General features: G+C 43.7%; 1 protein-coding gene across 4 annotated transcripts; it reads left to right on the top strand.

Moving 5' to 3' along the window:
• The first annotated feature begins 92 nt into the window (after window positions 1–92).
• SLC75A1 (solute carrier family 75 member 1) lies at window positions 93–27,267 on the top strand. Of its 4 annotated transcripts, none has more exons than XM_088163060.1 (13): window positions 93–232; window positions 7,716–7,907; window positions 9,081–9,177; window positions 12,585–12,688; window positions 13,503–13,661; window positions 14,816–15,004; window positions 19,457–19,565; window positions 20,071–20,182; window positions 21,477–21,585; window positions 23,514–23,604; window positions 25,189–25,236; window positions 26,130–26,219; window positions 26,547–27,267. In XM_088163060.1, exons 1-13 carry the CDS (start codon window positions 230–232, stop codon window positions 26,651–26,653), a joined length of 1,410 nt encoding a protein of 469 aa, XP_088019186.1. In that variant the 5' UTR covers window positions 93–229; the 3' UTR covers window positions 26,654–27,267. The 4 variants fall into 4 exon arrangements, with proteins under 4 accessions (XP_088019186.1, XP_088019188.1, XP_014750758.2 ...); XM_088163062.1 differs by lacking the exon at window positions 93–232 and adding an exon at window positions 5,296–5,462; XM_014895272.2 differs by lacking the exon at window positions 93–232 and adding an exon at window positions 5,530–5,770.
• The last annotated feature ends 95 nt before the right edge of the window (window positions 27,268–27,362 follow it).

Raw genomic sequence — 27,362 nt, 5'->3', positions numbered from 1 at the left:
CACACACATGAAAGTTCTACCTCAGAAACCTTCTGTTACTTCAGGATGTTGATATGTCACTAGCGAGGTTCCATTTCAGGCCAGTTCTCTTCAACAGCTTCGTCAATGACTTGGACATGGGACTCGAAGCTACACTGATTAGTTTTGCTGAAGACACTGAACTGGGAGGAGCTTCTGACTCCCTCAGAGGCAGAGAGGCCCTGCAGAGAGATTTTGACATTCACCAACCATGGCAAGTTCAACAAGGGCAAGTGCTGGATTCTATACGTGGGGTAGAGCAACCCTGGATGTATGGACAGATGGGGGAATGAGGGGCTGGAGAGCAGTGCCAGGGAAAGGGACCTGGGGGTCCTGATCAGTGGCAAGCTGAACATGAGCCAGCAGTGCCCTGGAGCCAGGAGGGACATCCCTGTGCTGGGGACATCAGGGACAGCTGGGCAAGGGAGAGGAGATTGTCCTGCTCTGCTCTGGGCTGGGGCAGCCTCACCTCGAGTGCAGGATAATAAAAGCTAGGAGAGAGTGCCCAAAGGAGGGCAACAAAGGTGCTGAAGGGCCTTGAGGGGAAATCGTGTGAGGAGTGGCTGAGGTCACTTGGTCTGCTCAGCCTGGAGGAGAGGAGAACAAGGAGAGACCCCATTGCAGTTACAACTTCCTCATGAGGAGAAGACACTGATCTCTGTCGTGACAGTGACAGGAGTCAGGGAATGGCCTGAAGTTGTGTCAGGGAAGTTCGGTTTGGATATTAAAAAAAGGTTTATCTGAAACCTCCTTGGGGAAGTGGTCACAGCACCAATCCTGACAGAGTTCTCGGGCACATGGTATGACTCTTGGGGATGGTCCTGGTAGGACATTCTCTGATCTTTTTTAACATTGAATAGTTGCAGGCAGCTCTCATAATGGTAGTATAATTTAAACAGTAGCATTTTAATTAGTCTGTAGCATCAGGACATGCTAAATTGTGTATTGAGTAATGGAATCAACTCTTAAGTAGAAGTCCTTTGTTGAAGCTGTACATCCCTTCATCTTTCCAGTAAGTTCTGAATTGAGCACAGCTCTGAAGTTCTTAATAACCTAGGGTGATTAATTAGAATTTGTCGGTGTGTTCCAAACTGTCTGACTTAAGAGAACAGTGATATCCTGAACTTTCATCCACTTAGTTTATAATGTATGTCTAATCACTGATAACTGCCCAGCATGACTTTGAAAAACATCTGCTCTTTAAATAGAGCCAATAAATACTTCTAACACTTTCTTTTTATACTGTATTAGCAAAGAAATGTTGCAATGGGACAAAGAGCATCACAGTTACTGATGGATGCTAATCTGAACTAGATTCACTGCTCAGGTATTCACTTAATATTTGGTAAATTCAGTGATAGCTGAAAAATTGTAATGTTTTCATGGAAAACTGTTAGAAAAATAAAATTCCCTTTTACATTAACATTTAAATTTCAGTCTGAAAAACAAACTATAAAATAAGGGCTGTATTAAGGATTAACTAATGGCCATGGTTCTTTACAAAAACAAACACCCAAAGCTCCCTCTGTTTTCAAATACTGTTCCTAGATCTGATCTGTGTTTTGGACAATAGGTAACAGACATCATAATGCTCTACCTACTGTTCATGAAGAAAAACTTGCATGCTGTCAGTTAATCTGATTTGACATTTAGGCTTGGTTGTTTTGGACTGGCTTAGAATGTTTTCTTTGTTCTGTTTTCTGGAGGTTTGGTTTGGTGTTTGTTTTTTGGGGACGTGGGGGTTTTTGGCTGGGATTTTTTAGTTGTTGGTTGGTTTGAGGTTTTTTCAAATTAAACTTGTAATGGAAACAGGACAAAAACTAGGAAGGGGTGTATTGAAACACAGCCTTTACGTTTAGTCTCTAATGATAAAACTGTCTTTGTTAGGCAAGTCTTGCTTCTTAAAAGAGAAGAGCACTTTATTGAAGGAAAAGGCTTTTATTAACTGTCAGTGTGACTAGTAATGCAAGTAATATGTGAGTATTATCAGCTTTTTTTTGTTTGCAAAAGCACTTGTATTAAGTGTTAAAATAGGCTGGATGCTAAGTACATGTGGGGAAGATACTTGTGTCATGCAAAAATTAGTAAGATTCCTATGTTTGAAATTCATTCACACTTTTAAAAAATACATTCTTTTTCAGTTAGTTTTGCTGATTTTGGAAAAGTTATTTTCTGAACCCTCAAAAGGAATCTTAGAAGATTAGTATACCTCCTGTTTTATTTCCATTTGGCACAGTATGAATTTTTTTCTTTAAAACATAAACTTTTTAAGTCAAGAACGTGAGAGTAAAGTCAGGAGGAAGGCACTAACTTCCTATTTTATGCTATAAATCAGTACTTTGTTTGGCGTTCTAGTCAGAGTCTATACAGCACAAATAAACTGTTAAAAAGTATTATTTATTTATCTGATTTTAGCAGTAGCTTCAGAGGTTTTGTCCAGCAAGGTATTAGAATCACAGAGAGATTGACAGAGGCACTTTGATGGTGATTTTTGATGCCACTTACTTTTTATTCCTCAGTAAGAGAGGTAAAGAAATAGGGTAGAGACACAATGATAATGTTTCTGGGACAGAACATTTTCTGGGACAAGAGAATGTACAGGAATATCTTGTGATGCTGGTGAACAAAAGTGAAGAATGAGGAAACCTCAGCTGATAGAGTTACTCAACTGATTTGTAATGTCAGACTGAAAGTAGTTCTGTTAGAAATCTTGTTGGATGAGAATCACTGTATGCACTTTTACTTTTATATTGTCAATGTTAATAAAGTCAGATTTAATATTGCAAGCCTGGGACTAACTGTGATGCTTAACACACAGTATTTTGCATATACAGGAGGAAAGCAAGACTACCTAGTCCTGCCTCAGCTTAATAGTCAGTCTGGTCTGACAGTTTTGCCATTGCTCAGTACTGCAGTAGCTGGGCAGTTGTGATAGGATGTGATAGGAAGTTGCTGATAGGAAGATACTGCAGATGCTGCTCTGATGTGGTAGGAGGGTCTGGTCATTGGGACTGCAAAGGGCTTGAACATGCTTGAGTGCTGGCAGACCCTTTCTCATAGAGCTTCCTGAACAGCATCACACTTAACAGACACTGTCTTGTGTCTGTTCCTTTTAACCCAGGACTTGTCATAACAGGCCTTTTGACACATCAGTTATCAATTGTAAATTTGTATTTAATTAGCCAAAAAAAGAAACTATTCTGTAACTAGAATCAAGTCATCACACACAAAAAAGGAAAATTACCATTTTGCCTTTAGTTTCAGGTAGCTTATCTGTCAACATCAGCTGTCCCAGAGAATAGCTGTCTTGAATATGAATATTGTAAAGAATAGGTTGAGAACAAAACTGTTCAGCTAGAAACTGCATAAATTACCCTTTTTATGACAGCATGAAAAGCTTCCTCAGGAGTTTGGCCTTCTGGTTGTCAGCTGGAAGCTGGTAAGCAGTTTGATATTCTCAGTTGTGCCTTGCAGAAGTTACCAGCTACCATGGTGTGTCCCTGCTCTGTGTAGGGCTTCCCCTCTGAGCACCAGCTTTCTGCTGAGTGGAGGCTGAGGCTGCTCCTGAGCTCCACAGGGGCACTTTGGCTGTTGAGCTGAGGCTGGTGTCAGCCACAGGAACTGGTGGGACTTCTTTCATCTTCATGGGCCTTTTAGGCATTTGGAAAAGTCAAACAGAAGCTCTGACAGAACATTTGGCAGCTTTATCATCACTCTGAGACTGTGAGGTGTTTACATATTCAGGGGGTCAGTAGCATTCTCTGAATGTGCTCCTTGTGATCTTCCAGGTGTGTCTCCTAAACTGAACAGGTATATTTCAATCCTAAATATGTTGGCTATGCAGTCTTGCTTAGTTGAAAGACTGATTTTTTAAGGGTTTGGTTTGGGGGAAGGTTGGGGTTGGTGGGTTTTTTTTCCTTCGGTAAATTAGGTCTGGCGTGGAAAACTAAAATTTTTTATGCGGTCTGAACACTGAGTCTAAAAAATTACGAAGATGCTGTATGGCATTAAATCCATTAAAATATTGACATTAGGGTTAACACTGCTTTTTAGCAATAGAGCAGGGAAGTAGAAGCCAGAGTAAATGAGGCATTACTCAGTTAAAAAAACAAAACTGATATAAGAAAAAGGCCAGTGTTAATAAATGTAGTCTAGGAACCAAATTTAAGTTATTATTTGTCAGATGTGCAAGATTTTGGACTGGAAAGGAGTGGGTAATAGTTCTAGAAACAGTGTAATGTGTTTACATGCAGGATTGTATGACATGGTTGACTGCAGTAACACAACTGGGCTCAGTGATCTGCAAAAGCTTTAGGCCAGTAGATTTAACAACAGGAAGAGCTGGGTATTTTTGGTGTTTCTGGATTTTTTTTAATGTATCTGCATTCAGATCATGCCTGATCAATTATATACAGTGATAAGCAGCCAGAAGAATACATATATAAATATATACATACACATTTTTTTTTTGGTCAGATATTAAAGGATTATTCATACTTAGTCCAGAGCACCTCAAAAAAGAAGTTTGCCTTGGAATGGGCTGCAATTGTGTAATCATTCAGGTTTCAGACTATGTACTGGATCTACCATAAATCTCACACCAAACCACGTACATAAAATTCTCATAGATTAGCAGCTCACTATTTGAGTTAGCCAGTTAGATAACGATTTGATATAACTGGCATGTTAATCCTGATGTTATGCTTACATAAGCTTTTCCAAATCTAATCAGCTGGCAATCCATGAGAGAGATGTCACTGAGTAGAAGGTCTGTGTCCAAGTGCTGATAACTACATCCCCCCCCAAACTGCATTGCCTTCGAGGGAATCAGAAATCTTTTTAATACCTATATTCATTTGCTTTATACACTTTCCTGGCACATTCTTACCTGTTTAAGAGTGTAGTGATGGATCTGCTTAAGTCCACTTGTAACCACATCCTCCCATTTTAATTAGGCAGTTGGACACCAGACACGCCTGGATAAGAGAACAGTGCTCGGTGGCGCTTACAATACCACAGCTATTCATGTTCTCCGGGCTAAAACACTTAGTGTTGAGGGAGAAGTTTGGTTTGGGAACAGAGTTACATCTTTTGCAATTATCTTTTTGTCAGATAGCCCTTATCAAAGCCACAGCTAACTGCTGCTGTAGCAACAAACGGAACATCGCTCTCCTCTTGGAACGAGTGTTTCAAGACGTGTCTTTACGGGCGAAGGAAGGGCTGCGGTGCGAGGTGCGCGGTTCATTCCCGAGGCCGCGGCGCTGCGCTGGGTGCGGGCTCCAGCCCCGCCGCGCTCCGAGAGCCGCTCGGGCGGGCCGGCTCCATCCCCGCCGGAACAGGAAGGCGGCCAGGGCGCCGCGGAGGGCCGGGGAGGAGCCGCAGCCCTCAGCATCTCTGGGGAGGATTTTGGCAGGCGGGGGCCGCCCGCACAGCCCGGAGCAGCGGTAGGTGCCCGGGGCGGGGGCGGATGGGCGATGGGAGCGGCGGAGCAGGGCCGGGCGCGGCTCCCCCGGCCCCTGCGGGTCCCCGGGCCCCTGGCGGGACGGACCCCACGTCCTCCGCCTCATCTCTGCCGGGCTGCCCCTGCCCTGCCGTGCCCTGCCCTGCCCTGCGGAGCTCGGCTTGTCTCTGTGCCCCGGCCGAGCGCCCGCCCTGACCTGAGCCAGGGCTGTGGGAAGGGAGGCTGAGGAGCGCTCCCGGCGCTGAGCAGGTAAAGCCGGGCCCGGGGAATTTCACAGAGAGATAACGTGAGGTAAGAAAACCCCAGAAGAATGAAATTCTGGCTGCTAGCAGATAACAAATCTCAGTTCGTGCGTTAGGGCAGGGCCAGCTTTGGTGCCGATCCCTTCTTGGGAGGCACAGCATCAAGCCCCGACCCTGCGGCCGGAGGACGGGGACAGAAGCGACGAGACACGGGCGGGGAATGCCGAGGGAATGGCTGGGGAGAGCCGGGCAGAGCAGCGAGTGTGAGGGACTCACGTGTGAGCAGAAACAACTTCCCCAAACTGAGAGCCCTCCCTGGTCCCAGCGCGCCTCACACGAGGCAGATGTCGCCGGGGAGGAGAAGTGTGCTGTTTTTGCTGTCAGGATGCCCAGGGCCTGTAAAATGTTTTGTGGTTTCCTGCCCTAGCAAAAATTTATGGAGAGGTTTAAACAACAAAACCGATGGAGCACAAAGGCAGAAACATGCAGTACCGTGGGATATTGCGTAAGGGAAATTGCAACCACGCAGCCAAAGCTGGAGCAGAGTGAAAGGTCAGCGCAAGCATCGATGGGTTCGAGCTGCACACTGGCAGAAATGCTTCTGAGGGAAAGGTGTGAACGATGTAATAGCCCTGGAATAAAGTTCAGCTTGGTCATACATTTCACTGGATGACTAAACAAATTGTGAGGAAAAACAAGATAGAGTGTGCCTCAGTGAACCTATCACTCAGCTGCTGGCTGGATAGACCTAGGGCCAGAGAGTATTTGCTTAAAGGAATGGTCATTTTGGCTCCGTGTGCTCTTTTATCATTTAGGTAAGCAAATAATGCTGATTATTTGTAGTGGTGATGATTTGCCACTTGAAATAAAAGGATCTCGAACATAAATCTGCTAAATCAGACCAGTATGGTTAAGAGCATTATGCCAAGACTTTAGTAAATGGATTGCAGGTGGCCCCCATTCCATGTTTATTTACCTCATGGCAGTTGAGCTTTAATAATGCTTCAGTGCTAATAAACTGTCTTTACAGATAAAAAAAAAATCACAATAATATTTATTGCTAAGCATGACAAGGTGTTATAGCCTTCAGTTAGTGTAGTACCATTTTCTATGCACATTTTCTGTTTGATTCTTTTATGACTGAGATATCGTGTATGTTTTATAATTCTGAAGTTTGCAGTTCCATTGTTTATATATTACTCTTTGATTTTGATTTATGTTGAAAATTAGTTTAATTTTGGGATTTAGACCAACTCCTTCATTTATTAAAGACGGAACTATATATGGCCTGCATCTTTGTTTAGGGCTTTAAGATGGTTTTGGAGTATTATCAAGGAGAGTTGATAGTTCTCATATTTCAGAACTAAAATGAAAATGCTGCCTTAATCATTTGATGGCCCAGGTCAGTAGCTATCACCTGGAGAAAGAAATAAAAGATGAAGTTTAAAAATTTCCATCTATTGTTTCTTGTGTTGCTCTCTGGGGTTTATCTTGAAGACAGCATTCCTGCAATAGTTAGGAAGTCTGCCTTTTTTTTAATTTTTTTTTTTTTTGGTAATTTTTAATATACATACACTGAAGGTATAAACAAACTCTTACTTGGATGTGAATATTTAGATTAGAGTGCCATTTCATACCCGTTTTATTGTAATGCTGAGTTGAAAACATGTAGGAAAGTCATATTAGTATCCCTCATGTGTTGGCAAACTTCAAATCCTCCTTAGTTCTGTTTGAGGTGTTCCTATAATAGAGTTTGTTGTTTTATTGCCATTTATTTGGTGGGAGAAAATTTGGTGCTGAGCTAATAACGAAGACTAGAGAGCTGAGGCTCTTCTTCCCAGGTAACTCAATATAGCCAGAACTTGTTTTTGTGAAGTCTGTAGAAAGTAGAAATTTTTGTGAAGTCTGTAGAAAGGAATGAATCAGCACAATACTCTTATGAAAGGCCTGCAAAAAGCTTTCTCCTGACTGGATTTAAATGTAATTTTTTTCAGAAGCAGAGCACTGGGACCATGGCCCTGCAAGAGAGAGGAACCAGCAGCAGCAACTCCACTAATGACAAGCAGGAGCAGAACCATAATCGTGTTATTACAATTGTCTTCCTGGCACTCTTCATCGACTTGTTGGGATTTGCTCTCATCTTGCCACTCTTCCCTTCCATCCTTGATTATTACAGCCAGACTGAGGTAAGTAACAAGAAAGTCAGCCCACAGAAAGTGTTAGGATCTTGAGGGAGGAGTGGAAGGAAAGTCCCCTGCCTTGGGGCAAACCAAATAGCTGTAGGAAGATTAATAATTACCCAGCATATATAAATGGTTCATGGACTGGATTTATTTGTCAACCTGCATAAGACTCTTCACCCTTGTTTTTTCATTAAAATGAGAAACCTGTTTTGATAAAAATTCAGGTATTTCTTTGGGACTAGTCCTTGTAGTTATCAGTGGTTTTGTGTCTTATACTGATGTCACTGGTGAGGCAGTTCATAATGGATCTGCATGCTGGGGTTTATTGAAGAACCAAAGAGATGAGAGCTTTTCCCCCACCTGAGTATTTCACAAGGTCACTTGCTCCCTCCCCCAGTGTGGAGTTCCATCTCACCTTCCGTTCCTAGCAGGGAGCTGGCTGCTGCTCCAGGAACAGAGCACAAGGTCCTGTTAAATCCTGGCTGTGCAGGTGCTCATTGTCATCCTTCTCAGGTGTTAATGGCATTACTGGTCAGGATGAACATGTTGGTGTGGGATAATTGTTTCTGCAGCCCACACCTCTGTCTCTCAGCCCCTTTCTAGCTCCACTCCAGCTGCAGCTGTAGGCTTTGTCCTTCTTGCAACCATATCTCTGCCCCAAATCATGGTCTCTGATCTCCAGGGTCTTCCCCCACTTCCAATGTATTTCCAATAGCCAAGATCTCCACCTTCTTTTCCAGACCATCTTCTTTTCAAGTCCTTCTCCTCTTTTTGGGAATCATACTTTTTTTGCACCACCTTTTCCTTCTGCATCTTCTGCAAGCTTCTGGTTCTCCCAGGCTAAACAGTCTATGTGCAGCAGGACAGAGTGTGTTGCCTTTTTAATTGAAAGATTCAGAGCATGCCTGTTTAATTCAGGATTTAGCAAGTAATGGGCCTGAAGGCTTGAAAAAGTTCAAATTCGGACATTCCTCCACCCAAACATACGCTATCTGCTGTCTGTTAACATTCACAATTTAAGCTATTTTTTGCCTATGATCAGTGAGGAAATTTTCCCTCATGGGGAGGAGGAGGGAAGGAGTCATCTAACTTTGTCTCTAGTTCACTAAGCTCTGATGCTGTCTTTGAAAATAAAACTGTCTTTCTGCTTCTATTTCCGTGTTACCTGTTTTTCAGGATGGATTCTATTTGTCATTGCAACGCGGGGTAGACTGGTTTGCAGCAATGGCTGGGATACCTCCGGAGCGGAAATACAACAGCGTCTTGTTTGGAGGTAGGGAAACTGAGCAAACAAGCCAACAGCCAAAAAACAATGTTCTTTCCAAGTTGTTTGCAATGTTGATGTGAAGAATGACAAGAAATACAAAAAGCATGCTTGCCTATTTTTAGTTCTAGATTTAAGTCACACAGAAAATGTCTCTTTGGGTAGACTATAAATTATTTTGTTTTTACCACACTGATAGCAATGAAGAGTTGGACAGCCCCATCTCTCATTTGGAGACACCTAGACAGGCAGGAGGAATGGGGTAACAGGAACATTGTGAAATTCAATAAGAACCAATTTTAAGTCCTACCTGTGGGAAAGAGTAGTCATTGCTATGGTACAGACTGGACACTCACTGATGACCTTGGGGGTCCTGGTGAGCAGCAAGCTGAGCATGAGCCAGCCCTGGCTCCTGGGATGTGTGAACAGAATCAGAATCAGTGGGTTAAGGGAAGAGATCATCTTCCTCTACTCAGCATTTGACAGACCATATCTAAATAGTTACATTCAGTTTTGGGCCCCAAAAGGGGACAAGGAAGGGTATCCATACACTGGTGAGTTCAGTGAAAGGCTCTGAAGATGGAGAGTCTGGGGCCCTTGGCTGATCTGCAGTGAGTGGCAGCCTTCCAACACCTTTGGGGAGGTTATGGAGAGCTAGGCTTTTCATTGAGATGTGTGGGAGAAGGAGAGGCAACAGTAGTAGCAGGGGAGGTTCAGACAGGAAACAGGGAGGAACATTTTTCCAATCAGGATGGTCAGTGGAACAGGCTGCCTAGAGCAGTGTCGTCCTCAGAGATTGTCAAACCCTGATCGAGTAAGGTCCTGAACAATCTGCTCTGACCTCACAGCTGACTCTATGAGCAGGTGGTTGGAGTAGGTGACCTCCAGAGCTCCTTTTAAACCTGAATTATCCTATGATCGTACTCAGTTTGTTCTACAGATTCCTACAGAAATACAGGCCTGCTGTTCCTTGTTGTCAGACTGCCAGCTGAGGGTCAGGAGCCTGCTGTGCTGGGCCCTGGCAGTCACAGAAATTACTCTCCCTTCACAATTGATCTGCACATGATCAGAGATCAATCAGTAGGGAACACTGGAAATAGAAACTTGTGAGTTCCAGCCTTGCTTGCCCCTTGGGCGGGTATAGTGCAGCACTGCTTCTAAATCTCATTAGTCTTATTAAAAGCATCAGAGCCGCTGGATTGCAGGACCCATAAGTATTTTCTGTCACTAGGACACTGGTGTGGATGAGCTCCAGCAGGAGCAGTGAGGGAAATATATCATGTTACACATCAGAGAGACTCTTCTGGCTTCTTGCCCTCTAGACAGTTGTGAGAAACTGATTGCAGAGTATGAAAATATGAAGGTGTCTGGGTTAATTTTAGTTAGACCCTCTCTACCTTCTCTTTTTAGAGAGCTGAGGCCTCCCCCAGGATAAGCAAAAGGCTTTTAAAAAACTAAATGAAACACAAAACTCAATTAGAATATGTGTGAATGTATTGTTACTATTTAAAGTAGTTTAATTGGGTATAACAGACCTTAGGAAGTACATAAGCCATTTTCTTCTTTCCTACCATATCCTTGCAGGCATGTTTTTCTTTCTCTGCTCAGTTTTAGTCAAATTACTGGTTTTGAATGCTAGGAAACAGTTTTCTTTAATCCCTCAGAAGCTGTTTTTCTCTTCAGCTTGACCAGAAGCTTCCTACTTTCAACTTCTCACCATCTCAGATTGTTTAGACAAGGGGCGGCAACTCCCAGTCAAGTCCAACTTGTTGCTTTTCCTTTTACCTGCTGTGTCCTGTACTCTTGGGAGTGCTGTGTGGAAAGTTTCATTATAGTTGTGATGTTAAGCAGAGGCTGCTACAGCCTTCCTGCAGCCTGTATTCCTTCACTGCCCTCATCTGCCACAAGGAGCATAGGATTGGGAAGGTGCTTGCAAGATCATCTTGTTGTTTCTCCCAGTGCCAGCCATATTTTTAATTTTTGATTAGACTGCAAGCTCTTCAAGTCTGAAACTTCTCTGCCTGTGTCAGGGCCCTGAGGGCACCAATACGTAGTTGCTGTGGCCAGTCATCACCCACACATTTTCTGCCCAGTGATTCAGGAGCTTTATTTCAGGCTTTGTCTCCGGGGCTGTCTCTGTCTCCATCTCTTGGATGGGCTTCAGACCTACATTGGAGGTATCTTGTCTCCCAACCTACATCATAGTGTTGTTTCCACACCTTTCTGTGCCCCTGACTCCTGCTGGTCCAGACTGGACGTCCTGGAAGGATGTGTTGAATCACCCTTGCCTTGTGTGGGACTGTCAGTGGGCCCTGTTGGCAGCACCTGCTCTGCCCAATCCATCAGATCGTGGGACACCCAGGCTGGTGAGGGCACTGCCAGTGCTGTGGTCACCCTCAGCTCCCGGCTCCTTCCCCCATGTGGAACAGCTCTGTGTTTGCTGCATGCTGGCTTGGAAGTATTTGGCATGAAAGGGTGTTTTTACAGTGCTAGAAACACAATGAAGGAAACTGTGTGCTATAAACTGCCAGTGTAAAATTCTGTAAGATTTTCTACTCAGTTTTTTTGAGCTTTGAGTTATCACAAGCAGCTCTTCTCAACAAAGTGTTCAGTATCAATATTCTGCCTCCCTCCAGGTTGATGGGAGCAGAACTTCTGGTTTGTCTCTCTTCTGCCTTTTAAAGATTTGATAGCTGAATGATCTGAAACATAACCCAGTTTTTCCTTTAGGGAAAAGCTGTGACAGCAAAGCATCTTTTGCCTGCTTGTTGAGAGTGTAGTGCAAATTAATGAGTCTGTGAAGCTAGAAATGGCAAGAGAAAAGAGGAATTAAAGATCACAGAAGCTGGAGGCAGGTTTCAAAAGACTCTTGGAGTCTGTTGGAATCACTCCTACCTCTTAGGGTGCCTCACTAACAGAAGTGCTTAAGTCTTTCTTTCCATGATAAAAAGGAAAGAAAAACTAATTAAGTGTGACAGAATCAGGTTCAAACAATGAAAAAAGTCTTAAAAGAACTGTGACTGTTAAAGACTGTGCTATCTCTACTTTGAGAGCAGAAAATGTATGCAGTCAGCAGGGAAACATTGAAGAATCATCATTCCATAATAACCAATAAGTTTCAAACCCTTTCTCACCAGTGGAGTAACCAGGAAGTCATCCAGTTTATGTCTGTTACTCTGGTCTAGCTGTGCATCTGGTCTGTCTGTATTTGCTGCCTCAGCTAAGTAACAATGCAAGGTTGGTGTTCTGAGAGTGGCATGGTTTCAGGGACAAAGCTATTCTTCATAGCTGTGGTTTTACATTTAATTTCAAGTTTTTTTCACACATAGCGATAGATCTTCAACAGCTTGGCTGTCTTTGTATTTAAGATGAAGGCAGCAAGCCTAATGATCTCTATATTTTTATCTTTTTTTTAGGTCTGATTGGCTCCATCTTTTCCCTCCTGCAGTTTTTCTCCTCTCCCCTCACTGGTGCTGTGTCAGACCACTGGGGCAGAAGACCTGTCATCCTGATGACAGTGGTATGTGTCACATGCTGGTCTTAGTCATGGCATCTCAATATACAGTGAAAGCACCATGATCTTGTGCTTAGCAAGGAAACTGAATTGTGTGTGACTTGTGACAGTCACAGTTCAGCTCTAGAACTGAATTTTCTAGATCTGCTGGTTGTTGACTCTTTCTTGCCAAGTCACTTGGCCACACTTTCAAGTATGAGTGCTTAAACTGAACTTTTCCAGACCCAGAACTTTATATAGAAGACATCAAAATACTTATCTGTTTCTGTCATTTTCCAAAATCCTTTTCCCTTATGTATGGAAGAATGACTTCAGATGCTCTGTTGACAAATGTTAGACTTAATTCCTATATATTTTAGTTCATCAATTAATGATTAATGAGGGCTGACCACTTCATGACCCATTCCACAGAGCCTGGGAATTGTTGGTTAGGAATACATAGCACTGCAAGAAGCATTTCTTATGAACATGAACATTCTCCTTATTTTGAACTCAGATTTCTCTTGAATTTGGAAACAAATGGAATGGGATGTACAAAAATGTTTTGTACCCAGGACTCGTTTAACTTCCACAGAATTTTGCTCTTCTAATTTTGGTAGAAATATCACAATTATATGTAGTTTGTATGGACTTGTTTCTACTTCCTTTATATTGCTGTTCAAGACATAGTGCAGCATCAGTTTATTCAGCCATGTCTGTTGCATGGGGTTTGGAGCAGCCATTGAAAACAAACAAAAAATGTAAATGTTTAGCTGGGAACTGAGCAGGAATTACATCAACTTTGCATTGCTTTATAAAGAACCCTTTCTTGCTTCTGCAGATGGGTTTGATAGCATCATACTCACTCTGGGCTGCCTCTCGGACTTTTGGCGTTTTTCTTCTCTCCAGGATCATAGGTGGAATAAGCAAAGGGAATGTCAGCCTCTCCACAGCTATAATTGCTGACTTGCACTCTCCAAAAGCACGGAGCAAAGGCATGGTGAGTTACATTGTGGGGCACACATTTAGTTTTAATAAGCAACTTTTAATTGATTTTAGATGCTCAGTATGTCTTCCTCAGGTGTGTATTCACTGATCAAGTGAAAACATGACTTTACATTCCACCTTGCTTCTGGCAAGGTGCCAGATCATATTCCTGGGAGCTCTTGGACTTTTGCCAAGGACCTTCACCTGCTAGTGAAAAACAGATGCTCTAGAGATGGAAAACTATCTTGTTTCAGTGTTAGAACTGTTACTCCTGCTGGTAACTTTAATTATAATAGTTTAACAATCAAAACGTCTTATGGCCCAATTTTGGCAGCTGGAAGCCAGTTACAGGGCAACCCCTTTTCCTCACCTTCCCAAGCTGTGGAAGCGCAGCAGCACAGCACAGTGTGCTCCTGACTTCCTTTCACACTGCACTGGCTTCAGCATCTCAGCTCAGTGGGTACAGGATGTGACATTTGGCTGACTGAGATGTATGAGCAGCTCCCCTATCCACTTCCAGAAGGCAGTGGCCCAGATGGAAACACCCTGCAGGCTGAACTTGGCCTGTGAATTTCTAGTTATATTTTTTATCCTATAAAAACCTTAGAGGCCCAGACTTCTCTTAACAGATTGTTATAAGCCACTACAGAGGACTCTGCTTCATGGGAGGGAAAGGCTTTAGATTTCACAGTGATAGCTAATGAATCTTCCAAGCAAATTATTATAATCATGGTGAGCCAAAATGCATTTTTGTTTGTGGAGAGAGGTAGCATTACAGACAGCACTAGTAAATAAAATGGGTCAGGGCCTATTTTTAGGGCCTTGAGAGTAAGTCACTTAGTGCAGCATGGCTCACATCCACATGGCTTGTATTCTTTTCTATTCCAAAGCAAAGTAGGCATGTTCATTCTGCTTTCTGGGAGGCTAACAGCATCTGACTGAAGCTATTCCCAACCACTGATGGGCCACTGCCTGTTCCTGCCACTTCCCTGACTGGACAGAAAACAAAATTGGATATTTGGAAACAGCAGGCTTTTCACACTTCATGCTCTTTGCTGTTCACTCCCTGCATCCTCAGGGTACTTGGGTTCTGGTTAATCCAAATAGTTTCAGAACCTGAAAAAACTGCTGACTAAAATTCTCTGTCTTTGTTCACTTTCCCTGCAGGCCATGATTGGTGTTGCTTTCTCCCTGGGCTTCACCCTGGGCCCCATGATGGGTGCTTACCTCGCCATGCAGACAGAGAAAGGAGAAGTCTTCTACCTTCGTTCAGCATTGTCAGCACTTGTGTTTTCTGTGGCTGATTTAATTTTCATCTTCCTCCTTCTTCCAGAGACGCTTCCCAAGGAAAAACGGGTAAATGGACGATCAGTCTCAATATCTGTTTTTGCTGTAAAAATAGGATTTGACAGTTGTTGAAATACTGGAAACAGCAAAGAACAGGTTTAGCCAGTGTCTCAGAAATTTAGCTCATTCCTGGGATTAGGATTATCATTATGTCTGGTATCAAAGCAGTTGTATGATCATAGAATCATAGAATATTTTAGGTTGGAAGGGATCTTAAAGATCCCTATTTCAAACCCCCCTGCCCCAGGCAGGGACACCTTCCACTAGACCAGGTTGATCCAAACCTCATCCAACTTGACCTTGAACACTTCCAGGGATGGTCTCATCTCCTAGTCCAGTGTAATATAAGATCTTTATAGTTAACATGATTGCTTCATTGCTGGTTTTGGTGTGTAAGGTTTAAATTTCTCAAAACTTAATGTGAACATGGGAGCAAGACTGTGAAATTTAAACTATGACCACAAGGATTCCTTGGGGAAGAATTTCAGCAGATCATGAAAGTAAATGCATCGGAGACTGAATTTTCTTTCGTTTAGCCAGTGTATGTTAGAAGTTTTCTTACTTATTATCTTGTATTTGCTTGAATATTTTGAACACTAAAATAGCAAATTACTTTTTTCTGAGCTGTTCTGTCTTCTACAGATAAGAAATATCTACATGTGCTAAAATTCAGTGATTGATTGGATTTGTGGGGCCAAACGTTTATTAACATTAGAATTTGATACTGTGTGATTGGACATTGTCCAAGGTATGTCTGATTAAAAGTCTCTTAGAACAGTCTCCTTTGTAGAGGGAGAGAGTGGAATTCAGCCCCGGGTATCTGCACTTAATTTGAGGCTTTCACTGGATTGGGTCTTTGCTGTGATCCCTGGTTTCTAGGCAGCTCTCAGTTTTTGGAGCATGCTTGGTTTCTGGATGGCCAAACCCATTTGACATGGAGAATTGTTCAGGAAACTTTTATCTGCAATGATCCTACCAGGGCAAAACCTTCCCTGAGTGTTTCCCAGCAGGATGTGTCCTATGTGAAATCTGTTGCTTACACTATGTTCCCAACCACTACAGCTATGTTATTTTCTTTTAACAGCTCTTTCATGTGTCATCTGTTCCTCTTTCCTATTTGGCTCTTTCTAAACCTTCCAGATAAAATCCTGTTCTTAGTTAGAGCTGTACACTCTGGGGAGGTGGCAACATGGTGATGTAGGGAAGTGCTGCAGAGAAAATCTGTATTCTAGAAACAATTCCTCCCTTGCTGTAGAGTGATTAAATGGCTTCAGTGCCTTTTAGGATCACGTGATGACTGAACAGATCCCTCCCCCTTTTATTATCCTCTTGAAAGTTCTGATCAGCTGGTATGTATTAGCCAGAATTTTGGTCAGGAGAGGAGCTCTGTGTCACTGCTTTTGGGGCTCTGCCCCTGTGCAGCAGTCGGTGCTGCAATGAAGTGCTGCTCCAGGGCCAGGTCCCAGTCACACAAAGCACACAGAGTGAGTGTTTGGCTGCTCAGGAGAGGGTGATTTGGGGCTTCTTGTGATTGGTGTCAGTGCTGGTGTGCTGTCAGCTTCCATCTGGGCATGTGATCCACGTGTTCCAGCATATTTGTAATTTCAGTTATTAGGCTGCTCTGCTCTCTTCTTTGGTAATTCCTCCCACTTTCTGAGTGGGAGTGAACAGTTTTCTTGGACTGTGGATGACAGAGGAAAGGCAGGTATGTTGGCTGCCTTTCTGGAACTTGGCTGGGCTGAGTTGGAGCAGGTGCTCCCGCAAGTATAGAAGTGGAATATGTTGGAAGGACAAAGCTGTAAAAAGAGGGGAAATCATCATGATAAATGGCAGGAGGATGTGCCAGTGGAATCAGACATCTGTTTCCTTGAAGTTTGCTGTGTTCTCATTATACCCTTGTTTCTCTATCAGTCTACTTTTCACAGGAGAGTGTTTCATATTGATTCATATCAGAATTAACTTGTAGGAAGGGAAAATGGAGGAGGACAGGAAACAAACATGTACTTTCATGCAAAGAGAACAGCACTTTTACTCTCTTCCTTTCTCTTTTTGTCAACTGTTCCATGAGTTGATCAGGTGAAGAGAGTCAGACACTGGCCTTATGGTAGCCAAAACAGCTCCTGCTGTGACCTGACTAGGAGAAGGGAAAAGTAGGAAGGTCTCGTGTGGAATCTGTCCCCTTTAAGCTTTTAAGCTTTTGAGTTAGTTTTTAGCTAAGCTAGCCTTGAGCAAGACTGCCTAGTTGGAGGGAGAGTCTTACAACTCTTTTTTTCTGGACTGTGTGTAGGGCTGAGCAGTATCAGTAGCAGACTTGTGGAAAGACAAAGCTGTGCTCTGTGCATACTAAACACGTCTGGTTTGGAAGGTAAGGCTGCAGCTTGGCAGGCCCAGGCTGCATTCCTGATGTGGACTGACTCTGCCTTCCAGACCTGTTACTGAGTCTCTCTGCATTAAAGGAAAACAAAATGAGCAAAGACACTCTGAAAAATGTGTGCCATTCAAGGTAACTTTTGTGGTGATTATGAAGTAAAATTGAGGAATTATGAGATAATAAATCATAAGCATAGAAATGAAATACAAGTTAGATGTTGCAGAGTTTGAACCTGTGAAGAAACTAAACTTCATGCAGTTGTTGACATTGACTGAAATTGGCAGTGTATACTTTTTGGGAGAAGGTGAAACTCTTTAGCCAGTTTTAGAACAATGTTTTCATTCTGGATCAGTAGATGAAATTATTTCTAGACCACTGTTTCTATGGCAAAGATAGGAGAAAGTGAAAAAAATGTATGTGTGCACATACAAACATACCTACATAAAAAAATCTAATAGGTATATATATATTTCATAAAACACTTTAGATTTTAAACATGTGCAATTACAACGTATTGTAATTAGACCAAACTAAAATCAGCCTTGTGTAAAGCTGCTTGGCATTCTGACATGGATAGTAATTCAAAACAGGTACAAGCTACAGGGTATTTTTATTACTGGCAAAGATGCTTTCAGGGAGTTGCTTGTGCCCAGAGTCTCCATGCTGTAGAGCAAACCCCATCCTACCAACACATGCAGGAACTGGGGATTGCCACAGGCCAGCTTCAGGAAATCCTCTTAGACTTCTCAAGAGGGTGAGCAAACTTCTTGGGCGTGTCTGTTTACTGTCTGCAATAAATGCAGTGGAAGGGAGAATAAATATCCCAGTGTGTTCTGTGTGAATCAGCAGCTTCATGGCTTCAGACCAGCCCAGTCTATTGAACTGGTTGCTGTTGTGAGACTAATGGGCTCCAGACTTTGCTGTCGGGTACTCAGAAGCTCTGGCTATGAAAACAAGGCAGGGGTCACATTAATACCATATTGGAGGTTGATTTGTTTACAGCTTCATTAAATCCAGCCTGTAATGAGTCCCCAGGTCATGCACTGAGATTAAATTCCACTGTAATCTCTGCCCTCAAAGGCACAATAGCTCCCTCCCTCCCTATCTGGGAAGAGAAGAAAGCTCATCAAATAAAGACTGTGCACTGCTTTGAAATATTTACATGTGATTATTCAGGATTCTGGAGTGTCTTATCTCTACCTGTGACTGTTGTGTAAAGTGACAAGCTAAATTCTACTCTAAAAAAATTGTTTCCCTAATAATATAGGGAATTTGGTTTCTAATCATTTAGACATTATTTCTTTTAGTGTTTTCATTAATTTTTTATATTTTAGAATTAAAAAGAAACCAAATAAAAGTGTAAATTATCTATAGATGGAAGAATAAGTGCCTGTGGGTAAGGAGCAGGGAGAGTACCACTAGGTGATAATTAGATTGAGATGTACACAAATGCACAAGGCTCAGAAGTGTTACAAAATAAATCTTCCTCTTTAAAAAGCCACCCATTGTGGCTGGGCAGAATCTCCTTGGAAATTTCTCTAAAATATCTCCAAAGAATCTCTGTAGAAATTATATTTTCCTTCTCTTCCCCAGGAGGTGTCACTGGCTGGCTAAAATAGTGACCACTGGCCAAAAGAGGCCAGTGTTTGATGTGCTGCACATAGTGGTCTCAGATTTGTAGCACAAGAGCAAATCTTGAGCTTCCTGTGAACTTGCAGGCAGATGTGGCATTATTTTCCCAGTAAATGTTCTTTGGACATGAGTGATGTTGCAAAAGGTAAACCAAATAAAGCCACCTTCAAGGCTGTGGAGAACGAGCCACTTCTGCTTTTTAAGAACCCAAAGAAGAATTTTTGTCTTCAGTGAAAGCTGCTATCAGGGTCCACCTTTCAGTTACATTTGCTGGTGCCAGTTCTGGGTTCAGAAAGTCTGGGTTGTTATTGGGGCCCACTCAAATCCCAATGTCAGGTGCCTTGTTTCATCTCAGATGATTTGTGTAGGTCTAGAGGCACATTTGGTGGTTACTGTCAGTTCCTAGCAGTGATTATTACATTAGGCTTGTAAATAAACCTCTTTCTGTCTTTGATCAGGTCCCTTCTGTGACATCTGGATTTCAGGCAGCAGTTGATTTGCTCAGTCCTTTGGCTTTATTTCAGTTCTCAGCAGTCACCCGAGGAAAGGAATCCCCTTCAGAGCAGAGTAAGTGTCAGATGGCTCTTTACAGTCATATTCTGTGTCTTTTTATGTGTGGCATTGGTCTCTAAGTGAAAACTGTACTCAAACCATTCCAGAAGCAGGACTCTGTTTATTTATTTAAAACCCACCTTAATAACTTATGAACAGGCAATCAGAAGTTCCACTGGGCCTTGGTCCTTTTATTCCCAAAAGGTTTTAAAGACGAGTGTTTTGAAGATTTCTGACTTGTACTTGTGTTTTCCTCACACTGGCTGCAGTATGTGAAGTGATTTAAAGATAGATCAAGGCATGAGCAAGAGAGATGTGAGTTTGCTTATTCAAGCTGCAAACCAGGAACTTCAGACTAGAATTTTATTTCTCAATACATGACAAACATTTCCCTGTATAGTTGATAAATGATGCTCTTTTGTTGTGGTTTTATTGTCAAGCTTTGCTTGGAAAACACCACCATGTTTCTCTCCCCACCTCCCACCCCCTTGGTGTTTGTTTGGGTTTTTTGCCTTTTCAGATGTTCAGAATCTCAAAATTTTGGGCCTGGCCTACTTCCTGTACCTTTTCCTGTTTTCTGGCTTGGAGTACACACTGAGTTTTCTCACTCACCAGAGATTCCACTTCAGCAGGTATTGCAATAAATGTTGTATATTTTGACTAAGATATTTTCCAAAATCTTGATTTAAGGTCTCTTCATGTGTTTTCAAAAGAGGCTTTATTAAATTAGTAAAACCACTCAGTAAAGCCACCCCTGCATTTGGTGGTATTTGGGCTTTGTGAGAAGAATTTATGAAATACAGGCACAATGTTTATCATGAAAGGAAGTACTCGATCTATAACTTCTAAAAAGTAGGGAATATAAATACCCAAGATTAAATTAAAGCTTCTGGAATAGGTATGGCTCTACTAGTTGTGTTGATTATAGTAAAGCTGCTTCTTGCTCAGAAGAGTTTTTGGGTATCAGGACAAATCCTGAAGCTCAAAGAGGCGAAGGATGGGGGAATATCTGTGTGATGATATTTGCTCAGCAGCAAATATTGCATGGCATATTGTGTGCAGTCATGTCACAGAGCCTGATTTCCTGTAGTCAACCACCAGAGAAGAAAGAGAACAGAATCCACCAACAGCTCAGCTTGAAATACTTTTTCTGCCAGCTCATAGGAAGAATTCCAGCCAGGAATGTGAACGTGCAACTTGATTCCTGTGCGTGTCCTTCCTTTTGAGTAATTCTCAGGGGGATGTCTCATCTTTCCCTGTCTGTCTTTCATTACAGTTCGTGGTTTAACTAATCCTGTGTGTCAAGGAGAGGTTTTATAGTGCACTGAGCTTGGTTGTGTCCTGTGCATTCAGGGCAGCCCTCAGTGAGCTGCAGAGCTGTGTGCCAGCAGTGCAGTTTCTGAGGCAGCTTGTTGTGGAGGTGAGGCCCTTCAGTTGAGAATATTCACATCATTCAGTCAATAAGAGAGGGGAAAGGAAAACTGAAGGGTGGAGGGAGTGATGTCTCAGATTCTCAGTGTGACACCAGATCACCACCACTCTGTGCCTTGCTGACCTCCATCAAACCCTCCATGAGTCGCATCTTGGAAACCAACATGTCCTATGCATGTGGCACAGATGTTCAGAGCACAGGGTCATTTATGTGTTGGGTCTTTGTGGGCCACCCCAGAAAGCCTGACCTACCCCACAGCACTCCAGAGGTGGCTGCAGCACTTGCCAGCATTGTCCCATCCATACAAGACCTCGGAGTTTTCCCTTGATGCTCTCTGCTTGCCAAGGCAGCTGCTGTTGGTGTTGTGAGAGCTCTGCAGGGCTGTGTGAGCCCCAAAGGCTTTTTGTCTCCCTTGCTCAGTGGAGGGTCGGTGAATCCCAGGGTGGAATGCTCCATGTGTGACTCCCTAATCTGTGTTTTTGCCTCCCTTCCAGCATGCAGCAGGGCAAGATGTTTTTCTTTATTGGAATAACAATGGCTGTGATCCAGGGAGGCTACGCTCGCCGAATCAAGCCAGGAAATGAAATCAGAGCTGTAAAAAGGGTAAAAAAAAATCAGTATTTCTTCTTCTTTTCCCCGCACAAATCTGATATGTTAATTTTCAGTCTGAACTGCAGTGGAGAGTAGTTGGAGGTTATAACTGTATTTGTCCAATCAAAAGAAATTTCTGTCTCATCTGTTCAGCTAAATGGCTTCTCAAAACTGGCTGTTGGTCACTCTCTAACTAAACTTTGGAACTCTTAGAGCTCTTTTTTATGATATGAGCAACTATTGAAACTTTGTGTTCTTCATATTTAATTGCAGTAAGGAATGAGAACAGATTGTCCATCTATGCAAGTTAAGTAAAATATTGTGAAGAGTATGCTTTGTTTCAGTGATTTCTCTTGCAGTGCAGAAACTACTAAAGCTACCTCAGGGCTGATCTCTGACTTTCTTTCTGGGAAATTATTTTCAATCTGGCTATCTTTGTACTTGACAGGCTTTCCCTAGAGTATATTTCACTGCTGGGCAGGGAGAAATAGATTCTTTTTCCAGTCTTTGGTTTGTGATCATCAGTATTACACGTAACAAAAGCATGTTTCAATGTTCAGAGTGAGGTTTCACTGACAGAAGTGCACATTCCTTTGTTTTGCTTGGCTCTTTCCTCACAGAGGTACTGCAGCTGCTGTGCTGGGATGACAGGAACAGTTCCCTGCCGTTCATACAGCTGTGGGGACAGTAGATGTGTTGTGTCCTTTACATTTGTGTGTGAAACTAAACACAGCACTACTTTGGCTCCTTGGCAATAGGTTTGCTTTGAATGTTAGAGCCTTGATTAATGTATTTTACATTACTTTAGGCCAGTGTGATTTCAGTGGTGGCAGGGTAGATTTCCAAACCATTGCATTCCAGTGAATTGACTCAGCTTCTCTTTAAGTGATTTCTGCTGCTGAAACAATCTCCACCCTGATCCCTGGCAGGCTTCTGGTGTCACGTTTCCCTGTGGATGAACATCAGCTGTGCTGCTTCATCCTCCACATCAGCTTCCCCCGTGTGCTCTGTCAGCCTGCTGTGTTTGCTGGCACTGCACTGCCCTTTGCACCTCTCATTTTTATACTCCTTCCCCAGCCCTGCACTGGGACATGCAGTTGCCTCAAACACTCATTTGCGGGGCTGATGGCTTCTCATGAGCACCACTCGTGGTGTCCACTCTGCAGAGACCCCCAGCCCTGGGGCACTCTTCTGCACGGATGCTCGTGGGTTTTGTGGGAGTTCTCCCTTTTGCTGAAGTTATTCTGGCAGTTTGTGAATTTGCACCATATGGCAAACATGGCCTCTCTTAGCACAGTGGTTACAGTAGCTCATTTATTACTCAATCTTCAAAATGAGGCACTCAGTGGTAGTGAATACTCTCCTTTATCACACACGAAGCAGATCTGATCTGTCTTTTCTGCAGGAGCTCTGTAGGCGAGGGAGACATCACAGGGGAATGGAAGTCCAGCTCTTAGAGGAGATGAAGAGGGCTTTTTTTGGGGGGGTTTGAATTTTAGATGCACCCTCTCCCCCCTTTTTTCCTCTTGGTTACAGAAATCTGAAAGCTAAAATCAGCCAATAACGCTGAGAAAAAGCAGAGGAGTCCTGCTGCACACCATCTTTTTCCTCTCTTGTGCCAGCTGAGGAGATGAAGAGTTAAAGCCAGATTTCTGTCCAGATCAATACAGAAGAAGAGATAAAATCCCCCCAAAACGACAGATGTGTAGAGAAGTTGTATGTGGTGTGCAATCATGTGGCAGTGAGAGGGAACAAAAAAGTTCATTGTGCTGGTGTGTGGGGCCATCCAGGTGACTTTGAAATGTCTACTTGGGAAGAAAGGGTTTTCTGCTTATAACTTGTGTGCTGTCCCATCCCCGGAAGGGAGCTGGCAGGACACCTAGAGTTAGGCTTTAACAAGCAGGGCTCAGATGTAACCGTGTGACTCATTCCTTTTGCAGGCTATTATGTTGCTGATTCCAGCGTTCTTGTTAATTGGATGGGCTGCAAATGTGACCATGCTGAGTGCTGGACTGTTGCTGTACTCCTTCGGTGAGCTGTTCAAAAGGCACTGCAAGCTAAGCACAAATGATTTTTCTTCATGTATTTATTCATACTGTTAAAAAAGATGCACTTCTAATTTCACACTACAAGTAACAAAGTTGACATTTGGGTTTATGAAATATGAACAAAACAGTGTCTGGGTTTTTCTTCTGGTGCTGTTTGCATCACAGGAAGTTGTCCCGGTGGTATTGGGAAGCATCCCCAGTGCTCCTGTTGTCCTGTCTTACTGTGGAGCTCTTGAGGGTTGTTTTTTTTTTTTAACCCCCTCTTAGCAGACCTAGAAGAAGTATTCACTAAATAGCTCAGCTCAGAAAAAAAAGGGAGACGTGGAATCTGTGTACCTGAGTGGTGTTGCATTATTTCTTAGGCTGGAGACCTGCACACCGAGGGTGTTCAGACTGAGTGAGAATGAAGGTCAGATGTTTACAGTGTTTGCATAAATTCTGTTCTGCCAGCGTAAGCTGTTGTTCAGGGAAACCGTCATGAATGAAGTTGGATCCATCTATTGGATGTCTAAAGAGAGATTTCAGATATTACCAATGCTGCTAACTATTGTTAATTAGCTCCATATATGACTTATTACAAAAGTAGACTTCTCTTTTGCATGGTACAGCTTGATTTAGGAGTAAATTGTAAACCACAAAATGCACCTATTGAGCCTATTATTTGTCTGGGGCCGGCTGTGTTTGACAGGTGAGGAGTGAGAGGGGGTGTTCATTATATTTAACCATATTTGAGTCTTCCCTGACCCCTTCCTGTGCAGACGACTCCATCTCTTCCCAGTTAAGCCAGCTAGAAATTCCCCTGGGGGGGCTCTCTTCCCTTCTCTTCCTCCTGCTGCCCAGCAGCTGGGGCACCTGCAGTTAAAGCAACCTAGATCATTCCTGCTCTCCCACTGTCCTTCCCTTCCCTTCCCTTCCCTTCCCTTCCCTTCCCTTCCCTTCCCTTCCCTTCCCTTCCCTTCCCTTCCCTTCCCTTCCCTTCCCTTCCCATGTATGAGGCACTTCTTTCTTGGCAGAAAAGGCCCCTATTTCAGTTAGAGGGTAGTGATTGCTGAACAACTCTTGGCTTTTGTGTCCAAAAAATTTTGTAACCTTTTCTTCTTGGATGTGACTGTCTTCTTTCCCAGGAGAGCCTGTAGCTGCCTCTCCTCCCTGAGTGCAGTGCACTGCTTGCACAGGGACAGTGTCACTGGGTACAGCCACCTCATTGTCTGTTTGGAACACGAGTTTCCCTGCTCCACCTGATAAGAGCACAATGATTTGGAAAGCTGCCAGCTGGCTGATCTGCCCTGTCCATCCCTGTCCCCTGGGCTCACTGAATGAGGGATGCTAATGTGAAACATCTGCTGGGAGCACTCACAGCTCTGGGCTCTTCCTGCAGGTTGGCTTGGAGGGGGTGTTCCCATCACTGAACGGGATTAAACCTGATGACTCAGTGGTGGTGTCGTGCCCAGAGCTCAGCAGATTTCTCTGCAACAGGAACGAGTTTGGGCCACATGTTTGTCACTGTTGTTCTTGTCTGTTCTGAGCTCTGCTGTTCACTGACTGTCTCTTGTGTGGATTTTTCCAGCTGCAGCCATTGTGATCCCGTGTTTGTCAGCAGTGGTGTCAGGCTATGGTGAGTGTCCCTCCTGGCTGCCCTTGGCCACACCACTGACCTTTATATTGACTTGGCTCAAATTATACAGAACTGACCTTGAGTTGAGTGAAGCATCAACAGGAACAGCTGTGGATCCATCTCAGGCCCTTCTGCAGGGGGGCACAGGGAACCACCCCATGGCTCATACCTGTCTCACAACTGATAATTTCAGCACTAACAGCAATGATCTGCTCAGTGCTCATCGGTATCACACTTGAATTTTGTGCTGTGTAACACAGTCCAGTGTGATGGGGAAACCTCATTCATTGGTGATGAAGAAGATGAGAAGTGGACAAAGGCCACAAACAGCACTGAGGAGGGAACAGTCTGGGCCATCCCTGCCAGCAGTGAAATAATTTCTTGCTGATTCCTTAGAAAAGACCTTCTGAGGAACCTTCTGAGGAACCTTCTGGCACTGGTTGCTATGTAACCTTGTAAAGCAGATGTAGCTGTGGTGCCACAGCTTTGAGGCACCTGGGTGCCAGGACTGCAGTGCTTGCTGAGGTGGAAAAGCAAGGTTTTGCTCATTATTGTCATTTTTATTTTTCTCTTATTGGATTTATCCACAGTTCTGTGTTTATTTTACACCTGGGCCTTCTCAGAACATCTGTGAAGCTTTTGTTTTGGATAGCTCGGGCTTTTTGGGAGGTGCGGAATGTGCACTACAAACTGTCCCAGTCACACCCTCGTGCCAGGCCCCGGTGTTTATGCAGTGAAGCACTTGTGAGGGCCTTGGTGGAGGGCAAGCACAGAGTGGGGACTGGGTGAGAAAATGGGAGGGGAAGATGCAAGTGGGAAATACCCCCAAAGAACAAGGCTCCAGAGCTACAGCCGTGCCCAAACCCCAAACAGTGTCATGCTCTGCTTCACAGGCACTGCTGCCCAGAAGGGACGAGTCATGGGCATCCTGAGGAGCCTGGGCGCCCTGGCCAGAGCCCTGGGACCCATCCTGGCAGCTGCAGGTGAGTGTGGCCTCGTGTTCCTTCCTCTCTTTGGCACCAGACAGTGCAGGTGGGGCAGAAGGGACACAGGTACCCCCTGCATGGGGTCAGAGCCCCTGAGCATTTTAGGGTAAAGGGGAAGCAGCCTCAGAGCTTGAGCTTGGGCTGATGTTTACACCAAGCAAGCCAAAACCTGTTTCCTGAGTGCAGCCATGTGCCAAGCTCCTGGCACCCTCTGGCTCAACCAAGGGGTCAGTAGTTCTGCTCAGCTGTGCAGGCACTGTGTGAGCACATCACACATCTGCAAGGACAAGCACAGTCACAAGATGAATCCTCTTTCTTTTGCAGTTTACTGGCTGGCTGGGGCAGAGATTTGCTTCACTATCTGTGGAGCTTTTTTCCTTGTCCCGTTGGCTCTACTCAGGTCTATAAAACAGCAGACAAAGGAGGAGTAGGCAGGAGCCACAAAACCATCACCAGCTTCCAAGGACCTCTGCAAGACCTGACTCTGCTGAGCAAAAAGGAAAAGGAAGATTTTGATCTTCTGGAAGGAGATACACGATGACCATTTGCAGCAACACACAGCAGTTATGTTTAAGGTGGCCTCCCAGCCAACTGGGTTAGCTTTGCAGAAAAACACCAAACAAATGAAAACCGACACACATACACCCCCCAAAGAGTTGAGTAAGGCATTAAGAGCAGCTGAGAAGTAGAGACAGCACGACAGCAGCAGGCCTGGAGCCCTCCCCTCTCACCAGGTGCTGTTGCACACAGGGCTCTGCAGGGGCTGGGCTGGCACACAACAAACTCTCAGGACTATGGTGATGGGGTTTTTGTACAAGTGGTACGAAAGCTCTGCAAATGCTGCATCTACACCTGCAAACGTGATGGTCAAACAAAGCAGACAAAACAAAGCTGCCTGGTACCCCACTGGTACTTTGGCACAGGTGGACTGTTTTTAATATACAATTAAATTTGGAGAGATGTTTTATATTTCTAATACTGTGTGATGTTTTTGATGACCAAGCCACCCTGTTCTTTTTGCATTACAATAAATGGCTACATTGAACAGTCCTGTGGTCTGTTCATTACAGTTGTTACATCCCTGTCTAGCTGAGGCAAAAAGGGGCCAGAATTTTACCCAAGGTGCCACAGGCCTCCTTG

Source organism: Sturnus vulgaris, chromosome 4, assembly GCF_052056855.1.
Source record: "Sturnus vulgaris isolate bStuVul1 chromosome 4, bStuVul1.hap1, whole genome shotgun sequence".
NCBI classification, from domain to species: domain Eukaryota; kingdom Metazoa; phylum Chordata; class Aves; order Passeriformes; family Sturnidae; genus Sturnus; species Sturnus vulgaris.
This window is presented reverse-complemented; position numbering and strand designations above follow the sequence as displayed.